This window comes from Sebastes fasciatus, chromosome 23, assembly GCF_043250625.1.
Source record: "Sebastes fasciatus isolate fSebFas1 chromosome 23, fSebFas1.pri, whole genome shotgun sequence".
Taxonomy (NCBI): Eukaryota; Metazoa; Chordata; class Actinopteri; order Perciformes; family Sebastidae; genus Sebastes; species Sebastes fasciatus.
The window spans coordinates 92455-111729 of record NC_133817.1 but is presented as its reverse complement, the minus strand read 5'-3'; the positions used below and the strand labels follow the sequence as shown (position 1 = coordinate 111729).

The 19275-nt window shown below is 44.6% G+C and overlaps 1 protein-coding gene across 1 annotated transcript in view; it reads left to right on the top strand.

The window, feature by feature from the left end:
- Positions 1-19275, top strand: part of LOC141762342 (pleckstrin homology domain-containing family A member 5-like) — a 118859-nt gene that overhangs the window by 68272 nt on the left and 31312 nt on the right. The window contains exons 4-8 of the mRNA XM_074626426.1: positions 1473-1556; positions 2910-2963; positions 9855-10029; positions 14730-14834; positions 15626-15698. Of these exons, the coding sequence (XP_074482527.1) occupies positions 1473-1556; positions 2910-2963; positions 9855-10029; positions 14730-14834; positions 15626-15698 (491 nt within the window). The remainder of the gene's footprint in view (positions 1-1472; positions 1557-2909; positions 2964-9854; positions 10030-14729; positions 14835-15625; positions 15699-19275) is intronic.

Genomic DNA, 19275 nt, shown 5'->3' with positions numbered 1-19275 from the left:
GGCATGTAGTACATAATGGATAGATCCTCGCATCCTATGAGGGCCTCTTGTCTTCACGTCCCTTCTCCTTGCTCCCAGGTGGATTCAAAGATGCTGTATGCAGCATGTTTACACATCAATATATATATATCTATATATCTATATATAGATATATAATATATCATTGTCAAATGAAGTGTAAATCCTTCATGTAACTGCTATAAACAGATGAGACCACGGCATGGCTGCACTGGTGCTACAGAGGTTGAAGGTTTGGTAGCACACGGCACAAATAGCACGAGTATAAAGCTGCAAGCAGCGTTGAACGGGCCCTCGCCCCTTTGCGCACGTCGGGGGTACCCGCTGCCGTGCATTTCCATGAAAGTCGGACACTGCACGCAACAGTTAGAGGGTATTTTCTGCGTGGAGCGCGTGGCACTGTAAATGACCTGTTGAGAACCTGTGGGGCATCCTTAAAAGGCACTTCTATGAGGCTGGGTGGCAGTATACAACCATTTCTTGTTGCCAGTAGGTGGCGCTATCACCATAACTCAATAATGGAACGTATATGTCTTCAGGCTGGGACTCTTATCCAGTTTGTGAAGTTTGGGGCAGATTGGAATATGTAGAGTCAAGTTACAACAGCCTCCTGTGTCATGTCGTATGCCTCAAATGGTTGAGGTTAGGATCGGTCGTCTGGCAGCGAGTCTCACCAGAGTTTTTGCAGATCTCAGATCAAATTTCCCGAACCCCTTCATCCACTTCCACGACTAATGACATTAAACACTAGTCGACATTCCACATGGACGCAATTCACTGAGTATTATGTATACACTATATATATATATATAATTTATATTTATATAGAAAAAGGAAAGAATGAAGAGACAGTCAAGTGATTAAAGAAAAACACCATGAATGGAGCGAGGCCTGTGAGATGGTTCAGGCAGTCAACTGGAGCTGCACTGCTACATACTCATGTGACCTGCCTCACTCTCAGTACCATAAAACAAACGCACCCTCCCAATCGGGCTCTCTATTTAAGCTGCAAAATCCCCCGTCTCTCCCTCTGCCTCTTCAATGCTGCTGCTGCCCTTTACGAGTACTTCTGCTGCCCGCTGTTTCAGCCCCACCACCACCCGGCATCCACCCATCATCCACCTGCAGGCTCCGACGGGGAAATCTGTTTAATCATCACTCCCAATATGTCATGTGATCATATCTGCAGGGAGTGATGAGGTCGGAGTCTGAACCACCAACTCTAACAATGTTCTGCTGTTGAAATAAACATTTCAAACTCTGTGTCTCTCACTCTGTCTGTCTGTCTGTCTCTCTGTCTGTCTGTCTCTCACTGTCTCACACTGTCTCTCACTGTCTCTCTCTCGCTCTCTCATTGTGTCTCACTGTCTCACACTGTCTCTCTCTCGCTCTCTCACTGTCTCTCATTGTGTCTCACTGTCTCACACTGTCTCTCTCTCTGTCTCTTCCTGCAGTCACAATGAGAGAAAGGTGACCTGTAAGCACCCGGTGTCCGGCGTCCCGTCCCAGGACAACTGTATCTTTGTGGTAAATGAACAGTAAGTGTCTCTGCACTCTGACACACCCACACAGCTCCTATCCAGTACATCCTGTACACAGTCCATGGATTCAACCATCAAACCACTGCTGCAGATGTTCTGTCCAGATGTGAACGTAATGTTTGGGTGTTAATCTCGAGGGACTTGAATACACCAGACCAGAGCCAGGTGGTATGGTTAAGATTTGGTTAGATGGCACAAAAATGCAGCCATTTACAGAAATGGTGTTGTAAGGGTTATAAAAAGATTGTGTTTTAGGTTTCAATAACTACGAACTAACTCTGAGAACCCGCTGAACATCTGAACATCTGAACATCTGAACATCTGAACATCTGAGAATCTGAACATCTGAGAATCTGAGAACCTGAACATCTGAACATCTGGACATCTGAACATCTGAGAATCTGACCATCTGAACATATGAACATCTGAACATCTGAACATCTGAGAACCTGAACATCTGAACATCTGAGAATCTGAGAACCTGAACATCTGAACATCTGGACATCTGAACATCTGAGAATCTGAACATCTGAGAATCTGAACATCTGAACATCTGAGAACCTGAACATCTGAACATCTGAACATCTGAACATCTGAACATCTGAGAATCTGAGAATCTGAACGTCTGAACATCTGAACATTTGGACATCTGGACATCTGAACATCTGAACATCTGAGAACCTGAACGTCTGAACATCTGAACATCTAAACATCTGCAGCTCTTTCTTTTATTAACGACTCTCCAGTTTCCTTGTTTCTTGCTGTGTTATGTATTCATCTCACTGATATCGTGTTGGGTTCATCTCCCTGATCTTTTGTTAAAGGCTCGCTGCTCTTCCCATCCTAACAAGTTTAGAAGGAGGCCGAGCTCTCACCCTTTGTGACACTTGGTCTTCTTCTTTCTCTCCGTCTGACTCCTCACTTCATTATTAACAGATGTCTTCAGCTGTCTGATTGTACAAACAGCTGAGAGATAAGAAGTTGGTAAAACAGACGACAGAAAGAGAGGCAAAGATGAAGAGGAAACCAGAGATGGTGACGTTGAGCTGACGTGAGGCTCTGAGCGGTCGAAGCTGAGTCTGGAAGCTGAATAATTCGATTAACTGGTAGATCGGTGTTCAGAAGAACAAAGAGAACCCTTCCTGTTTTCACATGAACTCTCAATGTTTCACACATTCAACAGAACCTCACCTGCAGAACTTCTTTTATTCACGTTCTGTTTTCTTTGTCCTTATCTGTTCTTAATCGTATGATTTCTATCATCATGGATTTCATGCAGCATGACTGAATTGAATTCAAAGTCACACTTTTATTTTGTCATTGTCTCTCCCTCCCTTGTTCTGTTTCTAGCATGACTTGTGGGAAGCTTGTCCACCCTGACGAGCCCACAGAGGCTTTGAGCAGGTAATGATCCCAACCACCACTGAAGAGCTGCTTTGGCTTCCGCTGTCCTCTCAGCCTTCACGCTTTAAATACAAGTTTGCTGTCGTCAGTGACTAAATCCAGAAGTTGTTCCATGCAGACTGCGTTGTTAGCAGCGAGTACGTTCAGAGAACAGTTCCACGTCTGGGAACGTACACCGTCGCCTCGATCGATCAGTCGGATGAGAAGATCAGTATCAACGTGTAGAAACCAGATACTGTAGTTTCAGAAGGAATAGGGAGGATCTTTAGTGACCAGCCAGCATCTTCTTCACTCTCTAGTTAATCACTGCTGGTTCTGTTGACAGACACTCATAAAACAGCAAGACAACAGTATCTAACTTCAGACACCCCGACAATGTTTAAACATATTCCCCATGCAGACACACCATGTATGAAAGCCACAGGCCAAAACGCATTGGCCTCATAATCCAGTTGTTCTGTCCTGTTCTACAAGAGTGTTGACCTCTTCAGACTATTTCCCTTCTCTATGCACCTTGGAAGTAGTAGTATTAGTAACGGTGTAGTATTTATACCTCATACTGTAAGGTATCATGCTAGAAACCTTGTCTCTTATATTATTTTGTCCCCCACACAGTGCAAGAGACAGTCCCAGACGGGGACCTTCCTCTACCTTGATCCTGTAGTATATTCTGTATTATCTAACTATGATTGGACCCATCATCTGTCCATTCAGTGTCTGCTGTTCACCACTATAGATAGAACTTATAGATTTAACGTATAGATTTAACTTTCATCTTGTGTAACAAGTGAAAGAGTTGCTGGCAGACTTTGAGCTATAGGCTCGTCGTTTCCTCCTGCTTCCAGTTTGGGTGGTAAACTAGCTCAACTTCTGTCTCCGTATCGGATACGCAGAGATGATGTTGATCTTCTGATATGACTCTGTTAGACAGCCAACAATCGAGCTGTTCATTCCAGTAAATTTGAATTGGTGAAACGTCACGATGCTAAAGAATAACACACCGATGCCTCTTCCAGCTCCGTCTTCAGCTCCATTCATCTTCATCTTCATCTTGGTTCCTCTTTCTTCTTCTTGTTTCTGCCTCTTGCTAACTCTAACTGGATTTCAAACTCTATGTAAATTGCTTGATGAGCCGCTATGCAACACTAATGCAGAAATGATATTGTGGATGATGAATGTGTTTGCCATGGGTTGTGTTTCCTCTCTGAATAATAACTCTGTGTGTAATTTAATAGGAACTGATGCCTTTTTGTTGCCATCCAGATCAAATGAAAGCCTTTTTCCTCCCGTAGTATCTCGTCTTCCCTCTGAAATGATGAAATGTAATCAGCTGTCAGGCTGCCGCTGTGACTTAACACACGTTTGACTTGCTGAATGACGGCAGTATTTCGCCCCAGCTAAAGCTTTAAACTGTCTCATTGTGACTTGTTGATCTAATCCAGAAATATAAATTCCATTACTGAGAAATATACATAATGTAAGTCATTCTCACAGCTAAGGCAGCCGTCATTCAGCGTTACTGTCGGTCTGCTCTTCATTTTCTTTAATCAAATGAATTACATGTCACATATGTGACACATCTACGTATATACATACAGTACATAATCATTTCAGATAGTGTCAGACTGTCAGTGTTGATGACGTGGAGACTTTCTCTCTAGATTGAGGGACTTCTGGAGCTAGTGCTGCTAGCTACTTTCATTGGAGAAGAGTTGGCAACACAGGGCTAGTTTATAGGTTGGATGCTTTTAAAAATCAAGTGAACTCTTGCTAGTTTCTTAAGATTCCCAACGCTAGCTTTAACTTCTTGATTTGGGCATGAAAGTTCATTCTTGACATTGGGATCGGTATTTTCAACTGCATCTCACAGTATTCATTGGTGGATGAAGTTGACTCAGGTGTGAAGCTAACTGTGGAGCATTGAGGCCGTGTTTAGGGGACTGGGGGATCTTAAACCTTGTATTGGTTCAAAGGTGTTGCTTAGCTGATGGAAGATTATACGTTGTAGTTAAATGCTCCAAAGAGACAGTATGTGGACGTTGAGTTGAGATCATTTAGGCACACCGAAATACTTTGGAAATATCTGATCAGAAAAAGAGAAAAGATTCTGATCAAACATTTGGTGCCAACTTTAGGTTCTTAACAGTTTCAGATATTCTGGGCTATATTTTCTTTTGAATGCAAAGCAGCTGAAGTCCAAAGAGTTGTCATACCGTTGAAGCCCCATCCTGATCTGACAACGTAGTTATTAGTCAGATACAGTCTCTGGGAGATGTTTCTATCAGCAGCGTCTGTTTCTAAACTAGGATTTATTGTAGCAGTGTGATGTTTCCACAATGAGACCACGAGTAAGATAGTACAGAAAACAAGAAATGGATGTTTGCAATGGAGCTGAGTCATCAGTAACAGCTCTCACATTCAGAGCAAATAAACACTGGTGCTCAACATGCAGGGGAAGCCATACTGCTGCTACGGATCAGGGTAAAAAGTCCATCTAGTTCCATTCCAGAGCTCTCTGATCCTGCCTCGATGGCTGAGTAACAGCCTGCACTGCCAGAGCTCACACCAACCCGTTTCATTTGGAAGTCACTGAAGTGACAGTAAACAGAGCAGCCGAAGGGAAACGTTAATAAAGACTAAGAACGATGAGACAGTGGGGAGACAGACAGAGGGGAGAACAGATTGGCTGTGTGATCAGTGGCTGACTCGTGTTGTGTTGTGTTGTGTTGTGTATGTGTTAGTCATTCTGCTATAGATGTTGTTGTTACTAGAGGAGACCAAAGGTCTCGTCTATCTCTCACAGTCAGTTGGCCGGCAGTTCACTGTCACTGCCTCTGGCAGCGATGATTCTGTTTTCTAAAGGCTGAATGGCTTCTCTTGCAGACAGAGACTGGTATGTGTGAATGTTTCAAATGTTAAATATTCAAAAATGTTTCATAATGAATATATTTGACTTTGAATTCTTGAGCTCATCTTGTGGAGCCAGTGAGGTGACCGGCTGCTGTGAATAGACTGACTACACTGAGAGTGTCTGAGGGATTCAAACACAAGCTAAGAGTACAGTATAAACCTGCAGGGTGTAGTACAGTATAAAACCTGCAGGGTATAGTACAGTATAATACCTGCAGGGTATAGTACAGTATAATACCTGCAGGGTATAGTACAGTATAATACCTGCAGGGTGTAGTACAGTATAATACCTGCAGGGTGTAGTACAGTATAATACCTGCAGGGTGTAGTACAGTATAAAACCTGCAGGGTGTAGTACAGTATAAAACCTGCAGGGTGTAGTACAGTATAAAACCTGCAGGGTGTAGTACAGTATAAAACCTGCAGGGTGTAGTACATTATAATACCTACAGGGTGTAGTACAGTATAATACCTGCAGGGTGTAGTACAGTATAATACCTGCAGGGTATAGTACAGTATAAAACCTGCAGGGTGTAGTACAGTATAATACCTGCAGGGTGTAGTACAGTATAATACCTGCAGGGTGTAGTACAGTATAATACCTGCAGGGTGTAGTACAGTATAAAACCTGCAGGGTGTAGTACAGTATAAAACCTGCAGGGTGTAGTACAGTATAAAACCTGCAGGGTGTAGTACAGTATAAAACCTGCAGGGTGTAGTACATTATAATACCTGCAGGGTGTAGTACAGTATAAAACCTGCAGGGTGTAGTACAGTATAATACCTGCAGGGTGTAGTACATTATAATACCTGCAGGGTGTAGTACAGTATAATACCTGCAGGGTGTAGTACATTATAATACCTGCAGGGTGTAGTACAGTATAATACCTGCAGGGTGTAGTACAGTATAATACCTGCAGGGTGTAGTACATTATAATACCTGTAGGGTGTAGTACAGTATAATACCTGCAGGGTGTAGTACATTATAATACCTGCAGGGTGTAGTACAGTATAATACCTGCAGGGTGTAGTACAGTATAATACCTGCAGGGTGTAGTACATTATAATACCTGTAGGGTGTAGAACAGTATAATACCTGCAGGGTGTAGTACAGTATAAAACCTGCAGGGTGTAGTACAGTATAATACCTGCAGGGTGTAGTACAGTATAAAACCTGCAGGGTGTAGTACATTATAATACCTGTAGGGTGTAGTACATTATAATACCTGCAGGGTGTAGTACAGTATAATACCTGTAGGGTGTAGTACAGTATAATACCTGCAGGGTGTAATACAGTATAATACCTGCAGGGTGTAGTACAGTATAATACCTGTAGGGTGTAGTACAGTATAATACCTGTAGGGTGTAGTACAGTATAATACCTGTAGGGTGTAGTACAGTATAATACCTGCAGGGTGTAGTACATTATAATACCTGCAGGGTGTAGTACAGTATAATACCTGTAGGGTGTAGTACAGTATAATACCTGTAGGGTGTAGTACAGTATAATACCTGCAGGGTGTAGTACAGTATAATACCTGCAGGGTGTAGTATAGTATAATACCTGCAGGGTGTAGTACAGTATAATACCTGCAGGGTGTAGTATAGTATAATACCTGCAGGGTGTAGTACAGTATAATACCTGTAGGGTGTAGTACAGTATAATACCTGCAGGGTGTAGTACAGTATAATACCTGTAGGGTGTAGTACAGTATAATACCTGCAGGGTGTAGTACAGTATAATACCTGTAGGGTGTAGTACAGTATAATACCTGCAGGGTGTAGTACAGTATAATACCTGCAGGGTGTAGTACAGTATAATACCTGCAGGGTGTAGTACAGTATAATACCTGCAGGGTGTAGTATAGTATAATACCTGCAGGGTGTAGTACAGTATAATACCTGCAGGGTGTAGTATAGTATAATACCTGCAGGGTGTAGTACAGTATAATACCTGCAGGGTGTAGTACAGTATAATACCTGCAGGGTGTAGTACAGTATAATACCTGCAGGGTGTAGTACAGTATAATACCTGCAGGGTGTAGTACATTATAATACCTGCAGGGTGTAGTACAGTATAATACCTGCAGGGTGTAGTACAGTATAATACCTGCAGGGTGTAGTACATTATAATACCTGTAGGGTGTAGTACAGTATAATACCTGCAGGGTGTAGTACATTATAATACCTGCAGGGTGTAGTACAGTATAATACCTGCAGGGTGTAGTACAGTATAATACCTGCAGGGTGTAATACAGTATAATACCTGCAGGGTGTAGTACAGTATAAAACCTGCAGGGTGTAGTACAGTATAATACCTGCAGGGTGTAGTACAGTATAAAACCTGCAGGGTGTAGTACAGTATAATACCTGCAGGGTGTAGTACATTATAATACCTGTAGGGTGTAGTACATTATAATACCTGCAGGGTGTAGTACAGTATAATACCTGTAGGGTGTAGTACAGTATAATACCTGCACGGTGTAATACAGTATAATACCTGCAGGGTGTAGTACATTATAATACCTGCAGGGTGTAGTACAGTATAATACCTGTAGGGTGTAGTACATTATAATACCTGCAGGGTGTAGTACAGTATAATACCTGCAGGGTGTAGTACATTATAATACCTGCAGGGTGTAGTACAGTATAATACCTGCAGGGTGTAGTACATTATAATACCTGCAGGGTGTAGTACAGTATAATACCTGCAGGGTGTAGTACATTATAATACCTGCAGGGTGTAGTACAGTATAATACCTGCAGGGTGTAGTACAGTATAATACCTGCAGGGTGTAGTACAGTATAATACCTGCAGGGTGTAGTACAGTATAATACCTGTAGGGTGTAGTACAGTATAATACCTGCAGGGTGTAGTATAGTATAATACCTGCAGGGTGTAGTACAGTATAATACCTGTAGGGTGTAGTACAGTATAATACCTGCAGGGTGTAGTACAGTATAATACCTGCAGGGTGTAGTACAGTATAATACCTGTAGGGTGTAGTACAGTATAATACCTGCAGGGTGTAGTACAGTATAATACCTGCAGGGTGTAGTACAGTATAATACCTGCAGGGTGTAGTACAGTATAATACCTGCAGGGTGTAGCTCATACTATTTGGATATACTGAGACTTTTAGAGAGTTTGATAGAACTCGTTGGTCGTCGGAGCAGCTGTAGCAGCTGTAGCCTCTTTGAGTGAGACACTGAAGACCAAGTTGCTCTCCGGGCGCTTCACAGCAGCTCACTGCTCCTCAATGCTGAGGATGAGTGAAACACAAAGGTCAAACTTCATGTACGTACCTGTATGTGACGAATGCAATTAAGTTCTTTTAGGCTGTTCCTCATGCTGCAAAGTGCATGTTTGGTGTTTTCCCCTCAGAATGCCCTCTTCACATATGATAGTTCCAAATCAACAACAACAGACCTGCTGTAGCTTCTAGGAAGCCCTGTGTCGACTATCCGATGGTCTCTAAACTCCTCTAACAGGCAGAGTTAATCACAACTTCACTTCTCTACTGCAGCTGCTTTTTAAATGTCACATTAAATGTGCTTTTGCCAAACTTAGGAACGGATCATCGCTGCACTACAGAGTATGCTTTTAAAAATTCATGGCAATAATTAATTCATTAGTACAGTACGGTAAATTATACGGATCACTACACTCATGTGGTATACTTCTATTCAACACACCCTGTTTATTATTATAATGGTGGTGCACTATGCTGTCGGTACTCTGCTCACCGGGGAGTGTTGCTGCCGCTCGCCGCTAACGCTGCCGCTCGCCGCTGCCGCTCGCCGCTACCGCTCGCCACGGCAAATGAACTCTTTTGCGAACCAGTTTGCTGGAGAGCTTCAGTGCTTCATGAAGCTTCATCTCGCCATCACTAATGGTCACACCGCTTTCTTAATATAGAGGTGAAATGTCTGACTGACTCGCTCTCTCTTTGTTTCTCTATGTCTCTCGCCCTGTGGCAGGCCAGCTCCTAAGGCTTCGTCAGAGCAGGAGAGCAGCAGCGACAAGAAGGAACGTCCCATGAGCACCATGAGCGAGGCGTCGAACTACACGGGTGGCTCCGACTACAGCACCTTCCCCGGCAGCCCGGCCACCACCGTCACTACCGCCACCACCACCTCCACTTCACTGACACGGGTGAGTCTCCATCCATACATGCCTTCAATGTTAAGCATAGCTCTGTACATCACAGGTCTAGATCAGCTCTGTACATCACAGGATAGATCAGCTCTGTACATCACAGGATAGATCAGCTCTGTACATCACAGGATAGATCAGCTCTGTAAATCACAGGTCTAGATCAGCTCTGTACATCACAGGTCTAGATCAGCTCTGTAAATCACAGGTCTAGATCAGCTCTGTAAATCACAGGTCTAGATCAGCTCTGTACATCACAGGTCTAGATCAGCTCTGTAAATCACAGGTCTAGATCAGCTCTGTAAATCACAGGTCTAGATCAGCTCTGTACATCACAGGATAGATCAGCTCTGTACATCACAGGTCTAGATCAGCTCTGTACATCACAGGTCTAGATCAGCTCTGTACATCACAGGATAGATCAGCTCTGTAAATCACAGGTCTAGATCAGCTCTGTACATCACAGGATAGATCAGCTCTGTACATCACAGGATAGATCAGCTCTGTACATCACAGGTCTAGATCAGCTCTGTACATCACAGGATAGATCAGCTCTGTAAATCACAGGTCTAGATCAGCTCTGTACATCACAGGATAGATCAGCTCTGTACATCACAGGTCTAGATCAGCTCTGTACATCACAGGATAGATCAGCTCTGTACATCACAGGATAGATCAGCTCTGTACATCACAGGTCTAGATCAGCTCTGTACATCACAGGTCTAGATCAGCTCTGTACATCACAGGATAGATCAGCTCTGTACATCACAGGTCTAGATCAGCTCTGTACATCACAGGATAGATCAGCTCTGTAAATCACAGGTCTAGATCAGCTCTGTACATCACAGGTCTAGATCAGCTCTGTAAATCACAGGTCTAGATCAGCTCTGATAATAACATCTCATTGATCAGGCTTCATCAGCAGACAGAGGCTGGAGGAGGATATATGTTTCACAGTGGGGTTATAAAAGAGGAAGACACGAGTCGGTCGGTTGGTTGCTGACTGTAGCTCGGTCCGCCACTTCGATCCAGACTGAAATATTGTTTTGCTTTAATTAGCAAATGTTAGCATGCTATAACACAAAGGAAGAATGGTGACCATTTCCTCATAAACATCAGAATGGTTAGCGAACTCCAAAACAGTAGAAACACAAGTTAGGTTGAAGCTCAACACAACATACCATTCTTTATTTTGTGATATCATACTATACTCTGTTCTGCTGTACCGTACTGTACTACACAGTACTGGACTACACAGTACTGGACTACACAGTACTGGACTACACAGTACTGGACTACAAAGTACTGGACTACACAGAACCATTCTCCTAAAACACAGCGGCGATGTGACTCCATGTGACTTCTCTTATTAAATATACAGAAGGGCAGATGTGTGTACTGTATCTGCAGTGAACCCACAGCTGTGCTGGAGGTCAACCTCAGGCCATTTCTGATGGAAACATGCTGAGTCGTCACCGACTCCGAGCACTCAGTGGCCATGTTGTGTCATTACCGCTCATCTCAGGCTGGTATGAAGCCGGCTAACTCAGGCCAGAAGAAAGTATAACACTGCATATCTTTATGTATTCATGAGAAGTCATAATTTATAGTGGAGCTGTGCTCCATCACCTGAGGAACATTTCAAACAGAAGGACACTCAGACCGCCTGTAGGAGGTCAAACCAGCCGAGAAGAAGCTGATAACATTTTGCGGTGTAAATAATTAAGTTGTGCGTGTTTTCATTTTCTGAAAATACCACAAAGTCACACCACGAGAGGAAGAACAAACCTCGTCCACACAGTCACACCACGAGAGGAAGAACAAACCTCGTCCACACAGTCACACCACGAGAGGAAGAACAAACCTCGTCCACACAGTCACACCACGAGAGGAAGAACAAACCTCGTCCACAAAGTCACACCACGAGAGGAAGAACAAACCTCGTCCAAACAGTCACACCACGAGAGGAAGAACAAACCTCGTCCAAACAGTCACACCACGAGAGGAAGAACAAACCTCGTCCACACAGTCACACCACGAGAGGAAGAACAAACCTCGTCCAAACAGTCACACCACGAGAGGAAGAACAAACCTCGTCCACACAGTCACACCACGAGAGGAAGAACAAACCTCGTCCACACAGTCACACCACGAGAGGAAGAACAAACCTCGTCCACACAGTCACACCACGAGAGGAAGAACAAACCTCGTCCACACAGTCACACCACGAGAGGAAGAACAAACCTCGTCCACAAAGTCACACCACGAGAGGAAGAACAAACCTCGTCCAAACAGTCACACCACGAGAGGAAGAACAAACCTCGTCCACACAGTCACACCACGAGAGGAAGAACAAACCTCGTCCACAAAGTCACACCACGAGAGGAAGAACAAACCTCGTCCAAACAGTCACACCACGAGAGGAAGAACAAACCTCGTCCAAACAGTCACACCACGAGAGGAAGAACAAACCTCGTCCAAACAGTCACACCACGAGAGGAAGAACAAACCTCGTCCACACAGTCACACCACGAGAGGAAGAACAAACCTCGTCCACACAGTCACACCACGAGAGGAAGAACAAACCTCGTCCAAACAGTCACACCACGAGAGGAAGAACAAACCTCGTCCAAACAGTCACACCACGAGAGGAAGAACAAACCTCGTCCAAACAGTCACACCACGAGAGGAAGAACAAACCTCGTCCAAACAGTCACACCACGAGAGGAAGAACAAACCTCGTCCACACAGTCACACCACGAGAGGAAGAACAAACCTCGTCCACACAGTCACACCACGAGAGGAAGAACAAACCTCGTCCAAACAGTCACACCACGAGAAGAAGAACAAACCTCGTCCAAACAGTCACACCACGAGAGGAAGAACAAACCTCGTCCACACAGTCACACCACGAGAGGAAGAACAAACCTCGTCCAAACAGTCACACCACGAGAGGAAGAACAAACCTCGTCCACAAAGTCACACCACGAGAGGAAGAACAAACCTCGTCCACAAAGTCACACCACGAGAGGAAGAACAAACCTCGTCCAAACAGTCACACCACGAGAGGAAGAACAAACCTCGTCCACACAGTCACACCACGAGAGGAAGAACAAACCTCGTCCACACAGTCACACCACGAGAGGAAGAACAAACCTCGTCCACACAGTCACACCACGAGAGGAAGAACAAACCTCGTCCAAACAGTCACACCACGAGAGGAAGAACAAACCTCGTCCACACAGTCACACCACGAGAGGAAGAACAAACCTCGTCCACACAGTCACACCACGAGAGGAAGAACAAACCTCGTCCACAAAGTCACACCACGAGAGGAAGAACAAACCTCGTCCAAACAGTCACACCACGAGAGGAAGAACAAACCTCGTCCAAACAGTCACACCACGAGAGGAAGAACAAACCTCGTCCAAACAGTCACACCACGAGAGGAAGAACAAACCTCGTCCACAAAGTCACACCACGAGAGGAAGAACAAACCTCGTCCAAACAGTCACACCACGAGAGGAAGAACAAACCTCGTCCACACAGTCACACCACGAGAGGAAGAACAAACCTCGTCCACACAGTCACACCACGAGAGGAAGAACAAACCTCGTCCAAACAGTCACACCACGAGAGGAAGAACAAACCTCGTCCACAAAGTCACACCACGAGAGGAAGAACAAACCTCGTCCACAAAGTCACACCACGAGAGGAAGAACAAACCTCGTCCAAACAGTCACACCACGAGAGGAAGAACAAACCTCGTCCACACAGTCACACCACGAGAGGAAGAACAAACCTCGTCCACACAGTCACACCACGAGAGGAAGAACAAACCTCGTCCACAAAGTCACACCACGAGAGGAAGAACAAACCTCGTCCAAACAGTCACACCACGAGAGGAAGAACAAACCTCGTCCACACAGTCACACCACGAGAGGAAGAACAAACCTCGTCCACACAGTCACACCACGAGAGGAAGAACAAACCTCGTCCAAACAGTCACACCACGAGAGGAAGAACAAACCTCGTCCAAACAGTCACACCACGAGAGGAAGAACAAACCTTGTCCAAACTGGTCACTCTACATTACTGGTCACTGGTCACTCTACATTACTGGTCACTGGTCACTAAACATTACTGGTCACTGGTCACTCTACATTACTGGTCACTGGTTCAATAATAATTCATTCTGTTTGTCTTCAGTTTAGACGTAATCAAAGAACTCGTATCTTTCTGCTATTGACTGAAATGAAACAGACTGTTTGCTGCAGTGCGTTTCTCAGTAAGTGAGCGATGATGTACGGGGGATGTGGAATATGTATTGTTTAATGAGCTGAATATATCTGCCTCTGTCGTAGCTTTTTATAGCTGCTGTTTTACAATACAAGCTTGTTCTCAGCCAACACATGTTGTGTTGAGTTGAGCGGAGAGAAGCTGATCGTTATCTCTGGAGCTTTTAGCTGTGTTCTCTCTGTACGAGATGAAAGATGGAAACAGAAGCAGAATCTGGGCTGAAGGTTCATGAAGGTTTATAGATTAGATTGTGTGAGTGTTCAAAAATGTGCATTTCAATATCTGTGATGTCATTTATTTTCTGTAGAGCTGAATGTACGTATATATATATATATATATGTATATATATATATATATATACATATTCTCTACATTTATGACCCGTTCATGTGTTTCTACAGCCGTCTAGGTCTTCCAAAAAAATTCACAACTTTGGAAAGAGGTCAAACTCCATCAAGAGGAACCCCAACGCCCCGGTGGTCAGGAGCAACTGGCTTTACAAACAGGTACCGGAGGTTAAACATTATGGGATGTGTTTGAATATGGCTGCTATATATGTTAGGGCTATATACCCTAACTGCTGGGTTAGGGTTAGGGTTAGGGTTAAGACCAACACGCCCATGGGTTAGGGTTAGGGTTAGGACCAACACGCCCATGGGTTAGGGTTAGGGTTAGGGTTAAGACCAACTCTCCCATGGGTGCACAGATGGGCCGTGTATATTTGTTACTTACACAACGTGGCCGCCGGTCTGAAACTAGCGTTGACGTCGTGCTGTGCCGTGCGCCGGGTGTAATATTAGTTAGTTTTTGGGGGTGTGTGGGAGAATCTTTTAACACCCATGCTTTCAACAATCCTTGAAGAACTCTTCATCTGAAAAAGGGTTCTTCAGAAGCAAACGGTTCTGGGTAAAACCTCAGCCCTTCAGGAGGAACCCTTACTTTCTATGAGTTTATAAAAACAAACCCGGAGCAGCAGCACAGAGAACAAAGCACAGGCTTTCGCCCCGAGCAACACAAAGGCACATTTGTCACTTCATTATGAAGAGATAAAACAGCAGTTTGTCTCAGAGGGGAGATATAAGCTGGCTAATAGAAGCAGCCGGAGGGAGACACAGCGAGGGTGTCAGAGGAGGAAAGTGAGGTAGATCAAAGGAGAGGAACTGTTAGTGTGTGTGTGTGTGTGTGTGTGTGTGTGTGTGTGTGTGTGTGTGTGTGTGTGTGTGTGAGAGAGAGTAAAGGTGTGTTGTTTTCTGTAATGACTGACTGACTGATGGTCTGTGACCTTTGACCCATGCAGGACAGCACAGGCATGAAGTTGTGGAAGAAGAGGTGGTTCGTTCTGTGCGACATGTGCCTCTTCTACTATCGCGGTGAGGACACGCACACACACACACACACACACACACACACACACACACACACACACACACATCAAGATGTATGATGCAGGCTATTAAATTAAATGGGTTTAATTGTTAAATCAAAAGCAGGTCCATGTTTCAAGAAAGCACATTGACTATTTCAAGAAATGGAGAACAAAGACGGAGCCATGTGTGACAGAAGGCCCTGGTATTGGTTTGGTTCTCAGTATCAACAGAAACTCAGAGTTTAAGTTCAGTATAGTGCCGTCAGCCATCATATCTTTTAAAAGACTACTGCTCATCCCTCCAGGAGAGTTCTGCACACAGCTGGAGAGCTCTGGAGACTCGTGCTGGAGCAACAGACTGGTTAAAAGTAGTCGTCCTTGCTTTCACCCACAGCTGTGATGCTCGTGCTGCGGCACCACTAATTTAGAACTTTACGTTCACAAAAGTTCATCTGACACCTTCTTCGTGTCTCCTAAACCCTTGAGAGAGATTTTTCCATCTCCATAAATTGACAAATTAGCTGCTCCCAGAGCGCAATCAGCAGCCGCTTTCATGACAGACCCAAGGGGAAATTGGATGTTTATTGGCTTATCCAGCCGGAGCCGAGAGACAGGAGGCGTCCTCGGGAAGGACAATGACGTGCTCGGCTTTCCCATAATAACCTCTTCTTATTCCGTTGTTCTCCTGCTTGCTCTATCATTTGATTTTAAGTACCTTCTGTCACTCATGTTGGGAGGTGTTTGCAAAATGTGCAGTTGTTGTACTTAATTCTTTTTGTATGAGCAGGGATGATAAGCATCCCTCCTACTGCAAATGTGTGTTTATGTGTACTCTAATAATTCCATTATTACCAGAGTGAGGCGTCATCATCTGTGAGTGGAACAAGTACCAAAATACTTTATGTACTATTACTATTACTAGAACTTTTACTCAAGTAAAATCAGATTACTTGTGAAAATTTAAATAAAACTAAAAAGTAAGTAGTTTAAAATGTAATGTTACTGCCTGGGGGAGATCTAACATCTCTTTACAGGATGTTAGATCAAAGAACAGAATAAAGTACATTAACCGTGAGTAAGACTGTATTTCACCGGTGTCTCCGTGACCGTGAGTAAGACTGTATTTCACTGGTGTCTCCGTGACCGTGAGTAAGACTGTATTTCACCGGCGTCTCCGTGACCGTGAGTAAGACTGTATTTCCCCGGTGTCTCCGTGACCGTGAGTAAGACTGTATTTCCCCGGTGTCTCCGTGACCGTGAGTAAGACTTGATTTCACCGGTGTCTCCGTGACCGTGAGTAAGACTGTATTTCACCGGTGTCTCCGTGACCGTGAGTAAGACTTGATTTCACCGGTGTCTCCGTGACCGTGAGTAAGACTGTATTTCACCGGGTCTCCGTGACCGTGAGTAAGACTGTATTTCACCGGCGTCTCCGTGACCGTGAGTAAGACTTGATTTCACCGGTGTCTCCGTGACCGTGAGTAAGACTGTATTTCACCGGGTCTCCGTGACCGTGAGTAAGACTGTATTTCACCGGCGTCTCCGTGACCGTGAGTAAGACTTGATTTCACCGGCGTCTCCGTGACCGTGAGTAAGACTGTATTTCACCGGCGTCTCCGTGACCGTGAGTAAGACTTGATTTCACCGGCGTCTCCGTGACCGTGAGTAAGACTTGATTTCACCGGTGTCTCCGTGACCGTGAGTAAGACTGTATTTCACCGGCGTCTCCGTGACCGTGAGTAAGACTGTATTTCACCGGCGTCTCCGTGACCGTGAGTAAGACTTGATTTCACCGGTGTCTCCGTGACCGTGAGTAAGACTGTATTTCACCAGTGTCTCCGTGACCGTGAGTAAGACTTGATTTCACCGGTGTCTCCATGACCGTGAGTAAGACTGTATTTCCCCGGTGTCTCCGTGACCGTGAGTAAGACTGTATTTCACCGGTGTCTCCGTGACCGTGAGTAAGACTGTATTTCCCCGGTGTCTCCGTGACCGTGAGTAAGACTTGATTTCACCGGTGTCTCCATGACCGTGAGTAAGACTGTATTTCCCCGGTGTCTGACTTGATACTAACTTCTAACACTAATAACGTTACCACCAGCAAAATACCTCTGCTAATTAAATCCAATCTCCACTTTACCGTGGAGGTTATGTTAAAGCAAGATACTAATACGCGCCTATTTGAAAATGACCCACGGGTGTGTTTTTCAGGGTTGGATTTAGTGATTTGGGGGCCGCGAAGGCAAACGCCGTCTAGCTCTACTTTTCACCCTTTCGCTAACAGGGAGTGATGCTATTGGCAGTGGTAGAAGAAGTACTCAAAACCTCTCCTGAAGTAAAACTGTGAACTATTTATAGTAAAACTATTAAGACCGCACAGTACAAGTCCTGCTTTCAAATGTTTACTTCAAGTGAAGAGTGAAAGAGAGCTATCATCGGTACAATGTACTTAAATGTACTTAACGTCTGCTCCAGGTTGAGCGTTCAGTTCTATCATGATGCTGGATAGTTTAGTGGATAATATCGCATCATATTCTGAATCAGTAACATTACTCTTTCAGGTAAATGTAGTACTATAATGTTTCCTCCGGAGTAGAAGTACACAGTCAGTAGTATACAGTTGAGTTGCATATATTTTGAATGCTTTGGGGGCGTTTTGTGAGTTATTATTTTATTATAAGTTATTTTGGGGTACAATGAGTTAGTAGTTAGAATAGTAACATATTCAATATTTCTGAACCTCACAATACAGCTCTATTGTTTGGGGCCATTTTATTCGGGGCCCAGGCTGTTGCCTTCCTTGATGGATGATAAAGTCTGGCCCTGGTGTTCTTTCCCGTGAACCAGAGTGTATTTCACCGCTGTTTCTGACCGTGAGTAATCGTGACGCAGCTTTGTCATGGCAGGTGCGCTGCTGAGGACTCGAGGAAACTCAGTGTCAAGTGTGAAGTTGTTTGTATGAGTGCTTCTCCAGAAAGCTGCAAGCAGCACCACCACCGGCCCGGCATTCGGCCCGATCTGAACAGGCATGTTTACAACGGCCACGGCACCGGTCTTAAAGTATTTACAGTTACAGTATTTCTGTATGTAGGTCAGGGAGTCCTCAAACCTCCGTGAACCTGGTGAAGGAAACAGCCACTCTCATTGTAGTGTAGACCTACAGCATCTCTCTGCATTCCCCTTCTTTCTTGCTCATTTTCTGTGTGTGTTCTGTATCTCAATAATTCAGCAGCAGGGATGGAGCCGGAGGAGCTGCAGGCCTCACCGTGCAGCCTCAGCTAAAGCAAACAGCAGCGCTGTGACTCTGTAGGTTTTAGCTGCAGCTGGTGCAGCAGACGTGTTTCTGCCTGCATTGTGCTGCCCTTTAGTTTGTAGCCTGGAAGCTCCCATAGAGCAGCATGGTGCTCTACAGATTACAGAGAGGCGATAGAATCACGCCGTCATCACCATCCGAACATGAATCAGCTCAGATTCTTGTTGCAAGGCTTTTCTGTGATGTGGCACCGATAAATATTTACTTGGTTAGAGGAGTCGACTGTAATGCATTCAGGGCTGCGTTTCATATCTTTTGTGCTTTGCAG